At 40.1% G+C, this 19,235-nt stretch overlaps 1 protein-coding gene across 1 annotated transcript in view; it reads left to right on the top strand.

Moving 5' to 3' along the window:
- The window catches only part of LOC108703217 (phosphoribosyl pyrophosphate synthase-associated protein 2), a 41,883-nt gene extending 23,450 nt beyond the window's left edge, over window positions 1-18,433 (top strand). Inside the window, exons 5-11 of the mRNA XM_018239294.2 lie at window positions 194-366; window positions 1,517-1,632; window positions 6,856-6,911; window positions 8,867-9,018; window positions 14,827-14,897; window positions 16,592-16,738; window positions 17,930-18,433. Coding sequence (XP_018094783.1) covers window positions 194-366; window positions 1,517-1,632; window positions 6,856-6,911; window positions 8,867-9,018; window positions 14,827-14,897; window positions 16,592-16,738; window positions 17,930-18,088 — 874 coding nt within the window. The 3' untranslated portion in view covers window positions 18,089-18,433. The remainder of the gene's footprint in view (window positions 1-193; window positions 367-1,516; window positions 1,633-6,855; window positions 6,912-8,866; window positions 9,019-14,826; window positions 14,898-16,591; window positions 16,739-17,929) is intronic.
- Window positions 18,434-19,235: the final 802 nt, after the last annotated feature.

Here is a 19,235-nt window from a genome sequence, read left to right as displayed (position 1 = left end):
ATTCACAATTTGATTCTTTTGACCATAAAAAAATGTGAAAATTCAAATTTTTAATTCGTCACTTAATAAATTTGCCCTGTGGTGTCTGTTATTTGCTGAATATACTGTTGGTGTATAGAAGCAATTGTGTTAGTAGGACTTTTACTTGAGAAAGGCAAACAGAGTTCCAGTTGGGTCTCTCCAATGTTTCCAGGGATGTGAACACCACAATCATGGAGCTGCTAATCATGGTGTATGCGTGCCGGACGTCGTGTGCTAAGACTATTAGTGGCGTCATCCCTTACTTCCCCTACAGCAAGCAATGCAAGATGAGGAAAAGAGGCTCCATTGTGTCCAAGTTATTAGCCTCCATGATGTGCAAAGCTGGTAAGGTAGACTCATTGCAAGGAATCCGTTTACCAGCCATGAGCTAGTTCATGGGATTAGCATATCATAGAACCTCATACAGTAATTGTATATCCCCGGCTACAAATACAGAGGAAAGATGTTTGGTGTACACATACTGTTTCTTCTAATTCTTTAGTTGAGTTAATATAAATGGAAGATAAAACCCTAAACAGGTTATGTTTTCTCTTTAAAGGGATACTGTCATGGGAAAAAATTGTATTTATTTACTTTTTTTCAAAATGCATCAGAATTCAGTTTCTCAAAAGAGCAAACATTTATTTTATATTTAATTTAGAAATATGACATGGAGCTAGACATATTGTCAGTTTCCCAGCTGCCCCCAGTCATGTGACTTTTGCTCTGATAAACTTCAATCGCTCTTTACTGCTGTACTGCAAGTTGGAGTGATATCACCCCCCTACCCAGCAGACTAACAACAGAGCAATGGGAAGGTAACCAGATTGGTAGATCTAAGAACAACACTCAATAGTAAAATCCAGGTCCCACATTCAGTTACATTGAGTAGGAGAAACAACAGCCTGCCAGAAAGCAGTTCCATCCTGAAGCGCTTGCTCTTCTGAAAGCACATGGCCAGGCAAAATGACCTGAGATGCACCTACACACCAATATTACAACTAAACAAATACACTTGCTGGTTCAGGAATTACATTTTATATTGTAGAAGGAATTATATGCAGTGTAAACATTGTAATTTAGAAATATAAAGATTATGACAGAATCCCTTTAACTATATTCACTGGTGGTATCTCTTACAAATACTTAGTCTTTGGGGTGGGGGGAGGCTTTGTGCTTGTCACCTTGGAAAACCCATATCATCCGCCATGAAGGCCATTATACACTTTTCCCAATTCCATTGTTTTTCTTTGGCATCTCTTATAGCCAGTCCCAGTTAGTGCCGTTGTAATTGTAGTTCTTTAAAATCACTGAATACACTGGCACTAAGGTAACTGCAGTATGGAGTGGGGCTTCTTTATCACAAGAATCGTAGTGTAATAAGCCTCTGCATATTTAAAATTTTGTAGGGGAGTTAACTGCTTTCCTAGGAGGTTTAATCTGGCAAGAGCCCACATCTTACCTAGTTTTTTATTTTTTTTTTCTTGTTCCAAAGGGTTAACTCACTTTATCACCATGGACTTGCATCAAAAAGAAATTCAGGGGTTCTTTAACATTCCTGTGGATAACCTCAGAGCATCTCCGTTTCTGTTACAGTATATTCAGGAAGAGGTAAGTGCTCAAACCGCTGAAGGGGGTCGAATGCCAAGGGCAATATCCAAGCAGTCCATTCTTATTTCAACCATAGGTCTCTAGATAAAGCCTATCACATTTTTTAAATTTAAATTGTGTCTGTTATTACGTGTGTGTCTGCGAGTGAGCCCTGAATGCCAGGTTCTCTAGTGGACTTAAGGAGGCCCAATCTGACCCTGCTACTATTGAGTAGGGATGGGCGAATTTGACCCGTTTCGCTTCGCCAAAAATTTGTCGCCAGCGGAATGTCACAGACACCCATTTTTTCCCCCCGCACCCCGCCATACAAGTCTATGGGCATCATTTCCGCATCGAAACAAGGCAAAAAAATTCATCCCTCCCTACTAGTGAGGCATGGGTCAGGAATTTTCTCTCCCGCCTCGTCTCAGCTTGATCCAAAGTTTTAAAATAATTGGAAAACCCCCAAACTGTGATAGCGGTCTAGAAGCTTGACACCTGACCTTCCTTTGGTCCAAACCCAATTTCTCATCACCAAGGGTCCACAGCACAATCCCACCTCCAGGATATAAATATACATCTAATGGAATAAAGAATTGTAAACTGGGGGCAAGGGTCTTTAAAGAAGAATGTTTTGGGTTTCTGTACCAGCCCAAGGCAACCACAGCCCTTTAGCAGTAAAGATCTGTGTCTCCAAAGATGCCCCAGTAGCTCCCCATCTTCTTTTCTGCTGATTCACTGCACATGCTCTGTGCTGCTGTCACTTACTGAGCTTAGGGACCCACTCACAATATACAGTACACATAGAATAGAAATGTCACAATATAAGGCTGATTAGTAATTAATACAGATAATTACTACATGGCAGCACAGAAACCAGTGCAATTAGCATCAGAATTTAATAATCAGCCCTGTAGCATCATCTTATATTACAGGGGAAGCTCATTTTCTGCTGGATAATTAGTGACAAGCCCTAAGCTTAGCTTCTCAACAGCTGCTCAGAGCCCACTGAGCATGTGAGTGTCACAGACACTTTCCAAGATGGTGACCCCCTGTGACAAGTTTGAAGTCCTGGATCATTGCTGCTATTGAGAAACTGAAACTTTAGGCTGGTGCAATCAGTTCAGTATATAAAATATGCTGTTTTTAGCCATATGAATTTTTAGTGTTTACTTCTCCTTTAAGCATCAAGGATTGGGCCTCACAACAAATTTGCTCATGGCTGATACTCTTCTGCTTCATTTCAGGGCTAAAATTTATACTTTGCTCACATTCCTTCTTCATTATATCAATGTGGGAAGGTCACACCACCTTCATCGAATCCCAATGATTATGATAACAAATATATTTTTCTGTTTTTTATTTATTTATTGTAAAGAACAGCCAAATAATCCTTCACTGCAGTGTTTAGTCTGGGTACCTTTGTTTATCTTGTTCTGTGCCGGTAGCCTTGAAGGGTCCAGACTGCAGATCCACATATTTTGTTCTCATGCTGATAGGACAATGAGCCAACCCTTGCACAATCATTCTTTCTCTTAGCATTGTTTTGTCTTGCTTAAAGGGGAACTATCGCGAACATGAAAATGTAATATTCGCTTCAGCATACTGGAATACTGTACTGTTTCTAAAATAATCAAGTTTATATTCACTATTCCTCTCTCAGCATCTGTTTCTCTTCATTCTGTCTTCTTGCAGCAGTTGGGTGTCAGATGAATGATCCAATATATCTTAGGGGGGGGGGCTCCTTTTGCCTAGAAGATATATTAGAGCTCACTTTATTAAAATCACCATACATCATGTCTCTCTACATGCAGAATTTGTGCAAAAGGCAGTTTTTTTATTAGATTTTCTTTGCAGTGGAATTAGTTACTTGAGTGAGCTCTAATACATCTGCTAGGAAAGTGAGCCCCCCTATAAGTTATATTGGATCATTATTCTGACGCCCAACTCCTGAATTAAGACAGAATGAAGAGAAACAGATGCTGAGAGATGTATTTAAAAAGTTTCTTATTTCAGTATCATGAAGTTTATATTAAATTTTTATTTTCGCGATAGTAACCCTTTAAGTTCCATAGTGGCCTTAAAGGAAAAGTAACACCAAAAAAGGAAAGTGTTTTAAAGTAATGAAAACATAAAGTACTGTTGCCCTGCACTATTACAACTGGTGTATTTGCTTCAGAAGCTCTACTATAGTCGATTTAAACAAGCTGCTGTGTAGCCATGGGTGCAGCCATTCAAGCACAGGATACACAGTAGATAACAGATAAGTACTACTATAGTTGATATAAACAAGCTGCTGTGTAGCCATGGGGGCAGCCATTCAAGCACAGGATACACAGTAGATAACAGATAAGTACTACTATAGTTGATATAAACAAGCTGCTGTGTAGCCATGGGGGCAGCCATTCAAGCACAGGATACACAGTAGATAACAGATAAGTACTACTATAGTTTATATAAACAAGCTGCTGTGTAGCCATGGGTGCAGCCATTCAAGCACAGGATACACAGTAGATAACAGATAAGTACTACTATAGTTTATATAAACAAGCTGCTGTGTAGCCATGGGGGCAGCCATTCAAGCACAGGATACACAGTAGATAACAGATAAGTACTACTATAGTTGATATAAACAAGCTGGCTTGTAGCCATGGGGACAGCCATTCAAGCACAGTATACACAGTAGATAACAGATAAGTACTGCTATAGTTTATATAAACAAGCTGCTGTGTAGCCATGGGGGCAGCCATTCAAAGCTGAAAAAGAAGAAAAGGCACAGGATACACAGCAGATATGAGATAAGCTTTGTAGTATACAATGGGATTCTACACAGCTTATCTGTTATCTACTGTGTGCCCTGTGCTTGAATGGCTGCCCCCATGGCTACACAGCAGCTTGTTTATATAAACTATAGTAGTACTTATCTGTTATCTACTGCGTATCCTGTGCTTGAATGGCTGCCCCCATGGCTACACAGCAGCTTGTTTATATAAACTATAGCAGTACTTATCTGTTATCTACTGTGTATCCTGTGCTTGAATGGCTGCCCCCATGGCTACACAGCAGCTTGTTTATATAAACTATAGTAGTACTTATCTGTTATCTACTGTGTATCCTGTGCTTGAATGGCTGCCCCCATGGCTACACAGCAGCTTGTTTATATAAACTATAGTAGAACTTATCTGTTATCTACTGTGTATCCTGTGCTTGAATGGCTGCCCCCATGGCTACACAGCAGCTTATTTATATAAACTATAGTAGTACTTATCTGTTATCTACTGTGTATCCTGTGCTTGAATGGCTGCCCCCATGGCTACACAGCAGCTTATTTATATAAACTATAGTAGTACTTATCTGTTATCTACTGTGTATCCTGTGCTTGAATAGCTGCCCCCATGGCTACACAGCAGCTTGTTTATATCGACTATAGCAGAGTTCCTATAGCAAACACACCAATTTTTATCAGAGCAGGACAGGATTGTCATTCTTTTATAGCACTTTTTGATGTTACTTTTCCTTTAAAGGGAAACTGACACTCATCTATAATGGGCTTCTAAGAGGGCAGTTGAACCCCCACCCTGTAACAGCCAAGATAGTTTGAACACACAGTTTTATGAATACAAGGAAGCACATGTGAAGTACCACACCTTTATGTTCTGTTATTCAGAGCACTATCACTTGGCAGGGCACCAGGGCATGCATTTTTACACCAATGTGCTGTGCTGGCTGCCTAAAACACAAACGAGAAGTAACCTGACAGATGATCTTTCTGCATCGTAATTACAGAACAGATATAAGAAGCCATGCATTTTAAATGTTTGAGCTGGCAGCCTGCAGCTGTATCGCATTTCTCACTAAAGAACAGGATTGCAGTTAACCTGATCATTTTGCAAGGTCTTCTGGTTGCAAGGCCATATGTCTAAAACAGCCTGACTTTGGTGTCCTCTGTTAAATGAGTATTTGATAGTATTGTGCTTCAAGGGGAACTCTTGCAAAAATTAAAATTTAATATAAGCTTCCCTATACTGAAGTAAGAAGCTTTCTAAATACAATCAATTCATATTCTGCATTGTTTCTAAAATAATCAAGTTTATCTTCACTATTCCTCTCTCATCGTCTGTTTCTCTTCATTCTCTCTTCATGCAGCAGTTGGGTGTCAGATATTCATTGACAGATAGATCCAATATATCTTATACATTCCTAGCAGATGTATTAGAGCTCACTCAAATAACTGATTCCATTACAAACAAAATCTAACAAAATAACTACCCTTTGCACAAATTCTGCATGTAGAGAGACATGATGTCTGGTGATTTTAATAGAGTGAGTTCTAATACATCTAGGCAAAAGGAGTCCCCCTATAAGATATATTGGATCATTAATCTGACACCCAACTGCTGAATGAAGACAAAATGAGGAGAAACAGATGCTGAGAGGGGAATAGTGAAGACAAACTTGATTATTTCAGAAACGGTGCACAATTTCTGCATGTAGAGAGACAGAATTTCTGGTAATTTTAATAGAGCTCTTATACATCTTCTAGGCAAAGAGAGCCCCCCCCCAAATATATATTGGATTATTCATCTGACACCCAACTGCTGCATGAAGACAGAATGAAGAGAAACAGATGCTGAGAGAGGAATAGTGAACATAAACTTGATTATTTCAGAAACAGTGCACAAATTCTGCATGTAGAGAGACCAGATTTCTGGTGATTTTAATAGAGTGAGCTCTAATACATCTTATACGCAAAAAAGGAGTCCCCTAAAAGATATATTGGATCATTCATCTGACGCCCAATTGCTGCATGAAGACAGAATGAAGAGAAACAGATGCTGAGAGAGGGATAGTGAAGATAAACGTGATTATTTCAGAAACAGTGCAGAATACTGAATTGATTGTATTTAGGAATTTTCTTATTTCAGTATGCTGAAGCTTATATTAAATTTTCATTTTCACGTTAGTTCCCCTTTTAAAATGACTGGCCCATCCTCCTGCTGGAGACTATTTTCTTTTATATTTGGTGCCTGCATCCAACCAAGCACATATCCATATGTCCACTGTAAGCATTTGGCACTCTCCCTGTGTTTACCTAAGTTTGATTGTATCCTGTTAACAGTTACACTGCCAAGTTGTTTAATTGTGATGTTTCATGTAGTAGAAAGCCATTGCTATGCCGTTCTGCCGCTGTAGAGCAGTTAACACAGAAATATTGACATATTGTTTATATTTGATTTGCTACAGATTCCTGACTACAGAAATGCAGTGATCGTTGCCAAATCTCCATCATCGGCGAAAAGGTGAGCAGCAAAATCAACCAGGTTTTAAGGGGAAAGGTACAGTTAAATCACCCGGGAGCAGCTGAATGGTTAAAACAGCACTCAAAGATGACCGGTTTTAATATGTTTTGTTTGTTTGCCTTGAGGGTTGTATTTGCCATTTTCAGCTTTAGTAACTGACACCAGGGAATTGTTTTGCACCGGATGTACCTCACAAGATGGTGCCCTTATTAAAGTATTCCCGTTGTACTGCAGCGACCTGCTAATTACAGGTGAAACTCTCTTGCACCTGTCGTGTTCTTGCTGAGCTAACATTTGTAATAGACAAGTACTTGGTGTTTCTGCTATGCAGAACATATCTGTTATTTGTTTTATGCTTAAAGGAACAGTAAGACCAAAAAATTACAGTGTTTTAAATAGGGATGCACCGAATCCAGAATCCTTCTGTCTGGCCGAACTGAATCCTAATTTGCATATGCACATTAGGGGCAGGGAGGGAGATCGCGTGACTTTTTGTCACAAAACAAGGAAGTAAAAATGTTTTCCCCTTCCCACCCCTAATTTGCATATGCAAATTAGGGTTTGGTATTTGGCCAAATCTTTCGGGGGTTCAGTCGAATCCAAAATAGTGGATTCGGTGCATCCGTAATTTTAAAGTAATGAAAATATCGTGTACTGTTGTCCTGCACTGGTAAAACTAATGTGTTTGCTTCAGAAACACTACTATAGTTCATATAAACAAGCTGCTGTGTAGAATGGCGGAAATTGAAAAAAGGCTATATGGCACAGGCTTATCTGCTGCGTAACCTGAGCCTTGAAGCAAGCACAGCTGTTTTACCAATGCAGGGCAACACTGCATTATATTTTTATTACTTTAAAACATTTAAATATTTTGATGTTACTGTTCCTTTAACAAACTCAGAGAGCTATTGTTTCCGATATCAACACAAATTCTATTTGGATATCTGCTTCAAGTGGCATATTTGATACTTCCTGCACCTGCTTGTCCAACATCTACTTCTCAAACCCAAGGGTGTTAATGTGAAGTTGGATGGCTTTCCACTGGGCTTTCCACCTAAGAGGTTGGGCGGTGATGCTGAGTGATAAGGCCTGGCACAGAATTGGTGTTCTGTGGATGTTCATGGGTGTTCAATTGACCTGAGGTCTGTGTTCTGTGCAGGCCAGTCTGTATTCCTTTCATCTTTAATATACGGAAACCAGAAAGAAACGTGCTGCAAACTATTGCCAAATTAGGAAGGATGGAATTGTCAGTTGTGTATGCTGTAGCCTTAAAGGGATACTGTCATGGGAAAAATGTTTTTTTTTTTTTTAAATGGATCAGTTAATAGTTCTACTCCAGCAGAATTCTGCACTGAAATCCGTTTCTCAAAAGGGCAAACAGATTTTTTTACATTTCATTTTGAAATCTGACATGGGGCTAGACATATTGTCGGTTTCCCAGCTGCCCCCAGTCATGTGACTTGTGCTCTGATAAACTTCAGTCACTCTTTACTGCTGTACGGCAAGTTGTATTGATATCACCCCCTCCCCCCCAGCAGCTAACAACAGAGCAATGGGAAGGTAACCAGATAGCAGCTCCCTAACACAAGATAACAGCTGCCTGGTAGATCTAAGAACAACACTCAATAGTAAAATCCAGGTCCCACTAAGACTGATTCAGTTACATTGGGTAGGAGAAACAACAGCCTGCCAGAAAGCAGTTCCATCCTAAAGTGCTGGCTCTTTCTGAAAGCACATGACCAGGCAAAATGACCTGAGATGCACCTACTCACCAATATTACAACTAAAACAAAACTACAATTGCTGGTTGAGGAATGAAATTTTATATTATAGAGTGAATTATTTGCAGTGTAAACAGTGTAATTTAGAAATAAAAACATTATAAAACACATGACCGAATCCCTTTAAGATTTGCTTTCAGTGAAACCATTCCTTCTCCGTTGTCTTTATTACAGAGCACAGTCCTTCGCCGAGCGGTTACGGCTGGGATTAGCGGTGATCCACGGGGAAGCACAGGATGCGGAATCCGATATGGTGGACGGAAGGCATTCACCTCCAGCAGTCAAAAGCATTGCCGCTGCCATACATCCCTCGTTGGAAATACCCTGTTAGTGGCCTACCTCTTATAAGTATCACGTGGATAATTACGATGCCTGTGTTATGATGTCATCCATGCCTACATTATCAATGTCATCATTAGAGATGAACCAAATTAGAAACTTGAGGAAGCTCATCCAGATGTGGGAGAAGTTGCTATATGAAATAATATAGTTATAGGGAAGTGGTTGCTATGTTCAGTAATATAGTTATTGAGGTTGCTCATGCTGTTCCTGTTTGGCCCATGGTGTTTGTTATTTCTGTGATTCCCCATGTGAGGACTCTGGAATCACAAGCAACCTGTGACTGTCGCTCCTGAGTAATTAGAGCACCTGTATTTGCCAGCTGTCTGTACTGTTCACTTAATAGACACTAGGAATAATAGGCGAGTGTTCCTTACTCTATCTTGTAAAGCCATCCATGCTATCTAAAAGTATTGCTGACTTAAAGGAGAAACAAACCCTTAATAAAAAAAAACCCTACCCTACATAGACCCCCTAGCTGCCCCCGGGCAAATGCTCCTAACTCTTTACTTACCCCTCCGTGCAGATTCTGTCCAGCGGAGTTTAGGGGCACCATCTTCTGAATGAGACCGGCGAAGTGGCGCATGCGCAGTTGGAGCAATTTGCGACAAATGTGCATTTGCCGAAATTCACGAAAATTGCCAAAGCGCTGGTCTCATTCCGAAGATCACCGAAGCGGCTGAAGATGGCACTCGTAAACTTTGCTGGACAGAATCTGCACGGAGGGGTAAGTAAAGAGTTAGGGTCATTTGCCTGGGGGGCAGCTAGGCTGGGGGGGAGTAGGGAGGGGGTCTATGTAGGGTAGGGGAGTAGGGTTTTTTTGTTATTAAAGGTTTGTTTCTCTTTTAAAGGGGAACTATCGCGAAAATTTAAATTTTACATAAGCTTCATCATACTGAAATAAGAAACTTCCTAAATACAATCAATTAAATGTTCTGTACTATTTATGTAATAATTAAGTTTTCACTAGGGATGCACCGAATCCAGGATTCGGCTGAATCCTTCTGCCCAGCCTAACCGAATCCTAATTTGCATATGCAAATTAGGGGCAGGGAGGGCAATCTCGTGACTTTTTGTCACAAAACAAGGAAGTAAAAAATGTTTTCCCATTCTCACCCCTAATTAGCATATGCAAATTAGGGTTCGGTATTCGCCGAATCTTTTGCAAAGGATTCGGGGGTTCGGCCGAATCCAAAATAGTGGATTCGGTGCATTCCTAGTTTTCACTATCCCGCTCTCTGCATCGGTTTCTCTTCATTCTGTCTTCATGCAGCAGTTGGTGTCAGATAATCATTGACAGTTAGATCCAATATATCTTATAGGGGGCTCCTTTCTTAGCAGATGTATTAGAGCTCACTCAAATAACTGATTCCTGTGCAAACAAAATCTAACAAAATAACTGCCTTTTACACAAATCCTGCATGTAGAGAGACATGATGTCTGGTGATTTTAACAGAGTGAGCTCTAATACATCTTCTAGGCAAAAGAAGCCCCCCCCCCTATCAGATATATTGGATCGTTCATCTAACACCCAAATCCTGAATGAAGACAAAATGAGGAGAAACAGATGCTGAGAGAGGAATAGTGACGATAAACTTGATTATTTCAGAAACCGTACAGAATTTTTAATTGATTGTATTTAGAACGTTTCTTATTTCAGTATGCTGAAGCTTATATTCAATTTTCATTTTTTGCAATAGTTCCCTTTTAAAGTTCTGGGTCCCACTGTAAAGACTTACAGGTGTAATTTTATGTTTTTGGCATCCTGTGAAAAAACATTGCCAGTAAGATCTTTTAATTAAATATATAGTCTTCGGAAGCCTCATTTGCAAGAATGACATAAGGAACAATTTAGCTGCATTAGTAGATTTCAGTCTTTCCCTTAGAGAAGAACTGAAACCAATGTTTTTACGGAAACGATCACAGCTGGCTATGCCTTCCTAATTCTTCCCAGGCCTTTGAATTGCAGAATTATATGACACTCGGCAATGTGTACACCAGTTTATTGAGATCTCGGCACAGATGCTTTGTGGGTAACCCCCCCCCCCCCCTCTTTTTCATGTGCTCTTACAAGTTGTAATGCTAGGCTGCTTATTGCTGCTTTAGTGCTGATGGGTCATTGTATGGTATAGTCCAAGCTTGTCCTTCCAAGCGCACATAACTCTGTAGATAAACAATGACATCTGTGGGGATTGCTGCCTCCTCAATCAGCATTTCATCATAATACTCAAGGGGGTTAAATGTTGGAACTCTTCCAGGGTGCAAGTGGTAAGCTGCTACATGTCAGATCTGTGTATCCAAAATTTTTATTTTTGTCTGCTGTTGTTACAGGGTTATCATGGTAGGGAGACTCTACAGTGGTATTGGATGCACTGCATTAATAGGATATGCATCTAGGCTGCTCTTTAACAAGTAGAACCGCTGTTCATGGTAGAGATGTTAAAGGGTTACTGTCATGGGGAAAACATTTTTTTTCAAAACACATCAGTTAATAGTGCTGCTCCAGCAGAATTCTGCACTGAAATCCCTTTCTCAAAAGAACAAACAGATTTCTTAATATTTAGTTTTGAAATCTGACGTGGGGCTGGACATATTGTCAGTTTCCCAGCTGTCTCCAGTCATGTGACTTGTGCTTTGATAAACTTTAGTCACTCTGTACTGCAAGCTGGAGTGATATCGCCCATTCCTTTCCCACCCAGCAACCAAGGGCAAGGGCACACGGGCAGATTCGGAGAGATTTAGTCACCTGGCGATAAATCGCCTTTTCTTCGGGGCGACAATCTTCCCGAACTGCCTTCCGCCTGCTAAAATGAAAAATTGCCTGCGGCAATGCACTTGCAGTGCTTCGATTTCCGAAGTCACCCGAAGTTTCCTCGTGAGGCAACATTTCTAGCTACTTCTTTAGTAAAGCTTTAGTTCTCCTTTAAGTGCTGTTATTCAAATCTATCCGGCTACTTAATCTTTGGTGCTGATTGCATACTCTATGCTGTGCACCACACTGAGAGAAAAGTACGCCACGCTCTTTGATCTCGTCAGTTTCTTGTCTGGTTGTTGGTGGGAACACAACGAGTTATATGCCATGCTTTGCTTTTATTGTTTGTCCGTCTGACTAAGCCCTGTGTGTGTCTGTTTGTTCTTTGTTTGTCTTGCATACGCGGTACAACCACTTCCGACCCAAACACTAAAAAGACAGTGGCGGGGAGACTTCCTCCTTAGTACGTTCAGGAAGCTCAGCAGTTCATCTAAACAGCAGAACTCTGTATATCAGGTCAGGAGGAAAGGGTATGATGAAAACACTGCCACTAATTCCTCTTTCACTGAGAATGGGAGTCAGGGTTTAACCCCTCCATTCCACATTGCTTAAAGAGGAACTATCGCAAAAATGAGAATTGAATATAAGCTTCATCATACTGACATAAGAAACTTTCTAAATACAATCAATTAATAATTCTGTACCGTTTCTGAAATAATCAAGTTTATATTCACTATTCATCTCTCGGCATCTGTTTCTCTTCATTCTGTCTTCATGCAGCAGTTGGGTGTCAGATAACTCATTGCAAATTAAATCCTAGAAGATGTATTAGAGCTCATTTTATTAAAATCACCAGAAATCCTGTCTCTCTACATGCAGAATTTGTGCAAAAGGCAGTTATTTTGTTTGTACTGGAATCAGTTATTTGAGTGAGCTCTAATACATCTGTTAGGAAAGGAGCCCCCTATAAGATATGTTGGATCTAACTATCAATGAATATCTGACACCCAACTGCTGCATGAAGAGAGAATGAAGAGAAACAGATGCTGAGAGAGGAATAGTGAAGATAAACTTGATTATTTCAGAAACGATACAGGATATTTAATTGATTGTATTTAGAAAGTTTCTTATTTCAGTATGCTGGAGCTTATATTAAATTTTCATTTTCGCGATCGTTCCCATTTAAAAGGGAGAAATATGTCATGGCTCCGATTGATCGGTAATTTAGGGGTGTTTTGCTAGACAGAAAATTATGCATTAGGGTCTCTAGTCTGCCTGTACGTTGGGTGGTCATTAGACGGTCTTGTCTACCTGTAATATTCGCCGCGCAGTAAACGGTAAAATAAAAGAACAATAATTCTTCTCTTTATGTAATGAATGCTGTGTGAGTTGTGAACCTTTTGTTTTGGTTTATGTTTCACATACTTTCAGCAGCAGAAAATAATGTGGAAACTTTATATCGTGTTCCACCGAGCAGACACATTTGGAACACAAAACCGTAGGTAGGAAATAGGATTAAATTGCAGCGTGATGAGAACAGAGAGACCAAAGTTATTTCTCATCGATCCATAAACCATCGTATGATTGAAATAAGCAACTAATCCACCATACACAAACTGATTGAAGTTGGTGGGGGGGTTCCAGCGAGCATATGAAGTGTATATTCCTAGTAGGGATGCAATGAATCCACTGTTTTGTATTCGGCCGAACCCCCGAATCCTTCGCAAAAGATTCGGCCGAAATAAGGAATCCTAATATACATCCTGCATATACAAATTACGGGTGGGAAGGGGAGAACATTTTTACTTCCTTGTTTTGTGACAAAAACTCACGCGATTTCCCTCCCTGCCACTAATTCGGATTTGATTCGGCTGAATGCGAATCCTGCTGAAAAAGGCAGAATCCTGGATTCAGTGCATCCCTAATTTCTAGAACATAATTTAGTAGCATTAATTCACAGCCAGTGATTTGTCCTCATCACAGGATTTGGGGATCAGACTACTTCATGCACTGCCAGAAAGATCAGTTGGCATTTGGGCTATGTCGGGACCCAGTGGGCTGGTGTTGTAAGAATAGGGTGCCCCTTGAAGGTGTTCCAAATTTTCCCATGTGTTGACTTGTTTCCTTCTTGCCTTAGCACCACTTCTTTCCCTTATTCTGTAGAAGTTATACTAGAGCAGTGATCCCCAACCAGTGGCTCTGGAGCAACATGTTACTCACCAACCCCAGTGGCCTCAATCAGTTGCTTATTTTTGAATTCCAGGCTTGGAGGCACATTTTGGTCAGGGATGCACCGAATCCACTATTTCCACGATTCGGCCGAACCTCCGGATCCTTCGCAAAAGATTCGGTTGAATACCGAATCAAATCCAAATCCTAGTTTTCATATGCAAATTAGGAGTGGGAAGGGGAAAACATTTTTTACTTCGTTGTTTTGTGGCAAAAAGTCACACGATTTCCCTCCTGACCCTAATTTGCATATGCAAATTCGGTTCAGCCGGGCAGAAGGATTCTGCCGAATCCTGCTGAAAAAGGCAAAATCCTGGATTTTGGTGCATCCCTAGTTTTGGTTGTATAAAACGAGGTGTACTGCAAAACAGACCCCCCCCCCGCCCACCCAATAGGCTGCTCTGATGTTCTTCTGGATAGGAAAAAACATTAGAGACCTTTCACACATCTTTCCTATCCATGAACATCAGAGCAGCCTCTTTCTTTCTCCTGACAACTTCCTTGACTACTTGGTGGTCAGACTGGTGAGAAACTGACCAGCAGGTGGCGCTGTTGTAACAACATTCATTCATTGTAACAGTACATGTATCCCTTAATATCTTGGAATAAAAACAAAATAAATAATTCATATACATTACAAAAGTGCTTAGAATAGCACTCTCATCAACTTTAAATTCACTTATTTTAAAGGTTTACTTATCCTTTAAGACAGAGCTACCCTTGTTCTTATCTTGGTGCGTGTGTGTGTTGTTTCTGTCTTGTGAAGCCCTGCCACATTTAAAAGTTACAATGACATATTCTCTTTGTGTTTCAGTAATGTTTCCTAAGGAAAAGCCTCCAATCACTGTTGTTGGGGATGTAGGTGGAAGGATAGCCATAATTGTGGTAAGTATTTACTGTAATGTTTCTTATGCTGTGTGCTGTCCTTTTTTTGCAATTTTTTTCCCATTGTCCTTTTTTTCTAAACTGTATACATCAACTAAAAGGAGAACTAAACCCTTAAAATTAATATGGCAAAAAATGTCATTTTATATACTGAACTAATATCACCAGCCCAGTCAATAGCAGCAATGATCCAGGACTTCAAACTTGTCACAGGGGGTCACCATCTTGGAAAGTGTCTGTGACACTCACATGCTCAGTGGGCTCTGATTGGCTGTTGAGAAGCTAAGCTTAGGGCTCGTCACTAATTATCCAGCAGAAAATGAGCTTCCCTGGCTGTAATATAAGCTGATGCTACAGGTTTGCTGATTATTAAATTCTGATGCTAATTGCACTGGTTCCTGTGCTGCCATTTAGTAATTATCTGTATTAATTACTAATCAGCCTTATATTGTGACATTTCTATTCTATGTGTACTGTATATTGTGAGTGGGTCCCTAAGCTCAGTAAGTGACAGCAGCACAGAGCATGTGTAGTGAATCAGCAGAAAAGAAGATGGGGAGCTACTGGGGCATCTTTGGAGACACAGATCTTTACTGCTAAAGGGCTGTGGTTGCCTTGGGCTGGTACAGAAGCACAAAACTTAATGTACAACATTTCTAGCTACATCTTTATTTAGGCTTTAGTTCTTCTTTAAAGCTGCTATGCAACTTGATTCTTTTAAAGGGCCACTATACGTTTGACTAGTGAAACAGTAAGCACTACATGCATAAATACCTTTCCCCAAGCATCTTTAAAGGAGAATTCAACCGTAATAAAGAAAACCCCTACCCTGGGTAGACCCCTCCTCCTCCCAGTCTACCTCTCTCCCCCCCCCCCCGCGGGCAAATGCCCCTAATTTTTTACTCACCCCTCTGTGCAGATTCTGACCTCGGAGTTCACGGCCGCCATCTTCTTTCTTATGTCTTTTTCGTTTCCCGAACCACTGTGCATGTGCCGAAAGTCACAAAAATTTCTGAAAATGTTTTGGAAATTTTCGTGATTTCTCACCGCATGCACAGTTGGTTCAGGATGGCAACTTACGAAAAAGATAGAAGAAGATGGCTGCCGTGAACTCCGATGTCAGAATCTGCACGAGGGGGCATTTGCCCAGGGGGGCAGGTAGCCTGGGGGGAGGAGGGAGGGGGTTCTACCCAGGGTAGGGGGGGAGGGTTTTTTTTTATTACAGGTTGAATTCACCTTTAAAGGTGTTGGTGGTTGTCTGTAGTGCAGTCTGAAGACCTCCCATAGGTTTCCATTTGTGTTAAAATCCCACACGAGTAAGGGGACATGGTATCACATCATTGAGAGCTTGGGCTTACAATGGGTGCTGTATGACTATGAAGATTTTCATTCATCCAGGTACATCTAGTATATAGTATAGTGGAAGAGTTTATATGCCGAGGACTTGCCACACCAGAAGAAGCTGCTCGGATGAGATACTAGATAATGGGTGCAGTAAGTTTCACTGGAGCAACTCTACTTTCCCTTGTAGCCTGGCCAGAGTGATACCATTAACCAACGGATATGTTTTCAAATCACACAGATTACATACAAATACATATCTACACAGGAGTGCCCTGCTTATTAGAGCTGACAGAATTTGCTCCTTATTTCACACCAAATGCTTTCAACCTCTTTCCTCTGTTCTTTGTCAGGACGATATCATTGACGATGTACACAGTTTCGTTGCTGCAGCCGACACGCTGAAAGAAAGAGGAGCGTACAAGATCTTTGTGATGGCAACGCATGGTCTGCTTTCCTCTGATGCCCCCAGGTTAATAGAAGAATCAATTATCGATGAGGTGAGGCAAAGTGCACATCGTTTTTTCTCCAGGACTCTTCTAGACTTAAAGGGGTGATTCACCTTTAAATTAACTTTTGAAGGAGAAGGAAAACTAACAAAGCAGTTTATTGCCAATAGATTAGCCACAATAGTGCAAGCTATAACACTATATTTATTCTGTAGAATGTTTTACCATACCTGAGTAAATGGCTCTAGAAGCGCTCTCTGTTTGTTTAGGATAGCAGCTGCCATATTAGCTTGGTGTGACATCACTTCCTGCCTGAGTCTCTCTCTGCTCGCTCATAGCTCTGGGCTCAGATTACAGCAGGGAGGGGAGGAGGAGCAGCAAACTGAGCATGCTCAAGCCCTAGCCCTGGAGGTTTAAGATGAAAACAGGAAGTATGAAACAGATTACACAATGAGTACACAATAGAAGGAAAGAAATGCTGTGTTTCTTTTGACAGAGGACTCAGAGCAGCATTACTTTGAGGGTTTACTGGTGTGTTTATATAGACCTTTCTGATAAAGTGTACTAAATTTTAGCCTTTCCTTCTGCTTTAATATGTTATAAAATGGCTAATTCTAAGCAACGTTTCAATTGTTTTGTGCAGTTTTTTTTTATTATTTGCCTCTTCTTCTGACGCTTTCCAGCTTTCAAATGGGGGTCGCTGACTCCATCTAAACAACAAATTCTCTTTAAGGCTACACATTTATAGTTATTGCTACTTTTCAATACTCCTCTTTCTATTCAGACCTCTCCTATTCATATTCCAGTCTCTTATTCAAATCAGTGCGTGGTTGCTAGGGTAATTTGGATCCTAGCAACCAGACTGCTGAAATTGCAAACTAGAGAGTTGCTGAATAAAAAGCTTAAATAACTCAAAAAAACACAAATAATAAAAAAAAATGAAACCCAATTGCAAATTGTCTCAGAATATTGCTCTCCGTGTCATACTAAAAGTTTATTTAAAGGGGAACAACCCCTTTAAATATATACAGCTGCCTTTTCAAATGAATAGAGGACAAAAACAGCATTTTAATCTTTAGCTTCCCTTGTAGAAACACTGGCTGTAGATCTTTCTTTTCGTACAGTTCTTCCCCAGGGTAGCTGAAGACCTGGGACATGATGCCATATTTGATCTGTGTATAATCCACCACTTATCAACCTGTTTTTTTAAACCCTCCCTAAATATTCTTCTTCCCCCACCAGGTCGTGGTCACCAACACAATTCCACATGAAATCCAGAAGCTCCAGTGTCCCAAAATCAAAACGGTCGACATCAGTATGATCCTGGCCGAAGCCATCCGGCGGATTCACAACGGGGAGTCCATGTCTTACCTTTTTAGAAATATAGGCGTCGACGACTAGCAGTTCCTTCTGTATGGTTATAAATATATATATATTTTTAGGTATATACCAAGGGCCAAAACTGGAATTGTACAGTGTATCTGTGCCGTACAAAGCGCTTACCTTAATATTTCAACAAGGCCATTTTTCCAGACTGATCTGTTATCTTTAAATTCACCAATCAAGTTTTTGCTTTTTTTTTTTTTTTTTTTGATTTTTTTTTTTTTTTTGTGAACAAAATGTCACACTCACAAAGAGCACTAGTTTAACGATGTTTAAAGCAGCATTACTAGTTCATATATGTGCCCTGTAATGGTTATTGTTTTTTTACTAATTCCACAGGGCCTTCTTTGTTTTATTCAAAAACTTCACTTTAAATTTTTTTTATTTTTTTTTTGCCCTTCACTTAGTTATAATGAAACTGCTTTGGGCTTGTTTGTTGTACTCACACGTTTAACACGAGGTTATAAAAAAAAACCTTGGGGGATTTTTTTTCGTACTGGGCAGGGGATGCTGGATGGCTTTAAAGGGGAACTATTGCAAAAAATTTAAAATGTAATATAAGCTTCCTCATGCTGAAGTAAGAAACTTCCAAAATAGAATCAATTAAAAATTCTGAATTGTTTCAAGTTTATCTTCACTATTCCTCTCACAGCATCTGTTTCTCTTCATTCTGTCTTTATGCAGCAGTTGGGTGTCAGATAAATGATCCAGTATATCTTATTTGGGGGAGGCTTTCCTAGCAGATGTATTAGAGCTCACTCAAATAACTGATTCCAGTAAAAACAAAATCTAACAAAATAACTGCTTTTTGCACAAATTCTGCATGTAGAGAGATATGATGTCTGGTGAATTTAATAGAGTGAGCTCTAATACATCTTCTAGGCAAAAGGAGCCCCCCTATAAGATATATTGGATCATTCATCTGACACCCAACTCCTGAATGAAGACCGAATGAAGAGTAACAGATGCTGAGAGAGGAATAGTGAAGATAAACTTGATTATTTCGGAAACGGTGCACAAATTCTGCATGTAGAGAGACAGGATTTCTGGTGATTTTAATAGAGAGTTCTAATACATCTTCTAGGTATAAGGAGCCCCCCTATAAGATATATTGGATCATTCATCTGACACCCAACTGCTGCATGAAGACAGAATGAAGAGAAAC

This window comes from Xenopus laevis, chromosome 9_10S, assembly GCF_017654675.1.
Source record: "Xenopus laevis strain J_2021 chromosome 9_10S, Xenopus_laevis_v10.1, whole genome shotgun sequence".
NCBI classification, from domain to species: domain Eukaryota; kingdom Metazoa; phylum Chordata; class Amphibia; order Anura; family Pipidae; genus Xenopus; species Xenopus laevis.
Note: the sequence above shows the minus strand (reverse complement) of the source record. Positions and strands in the feature narration are given on the sequence as shown.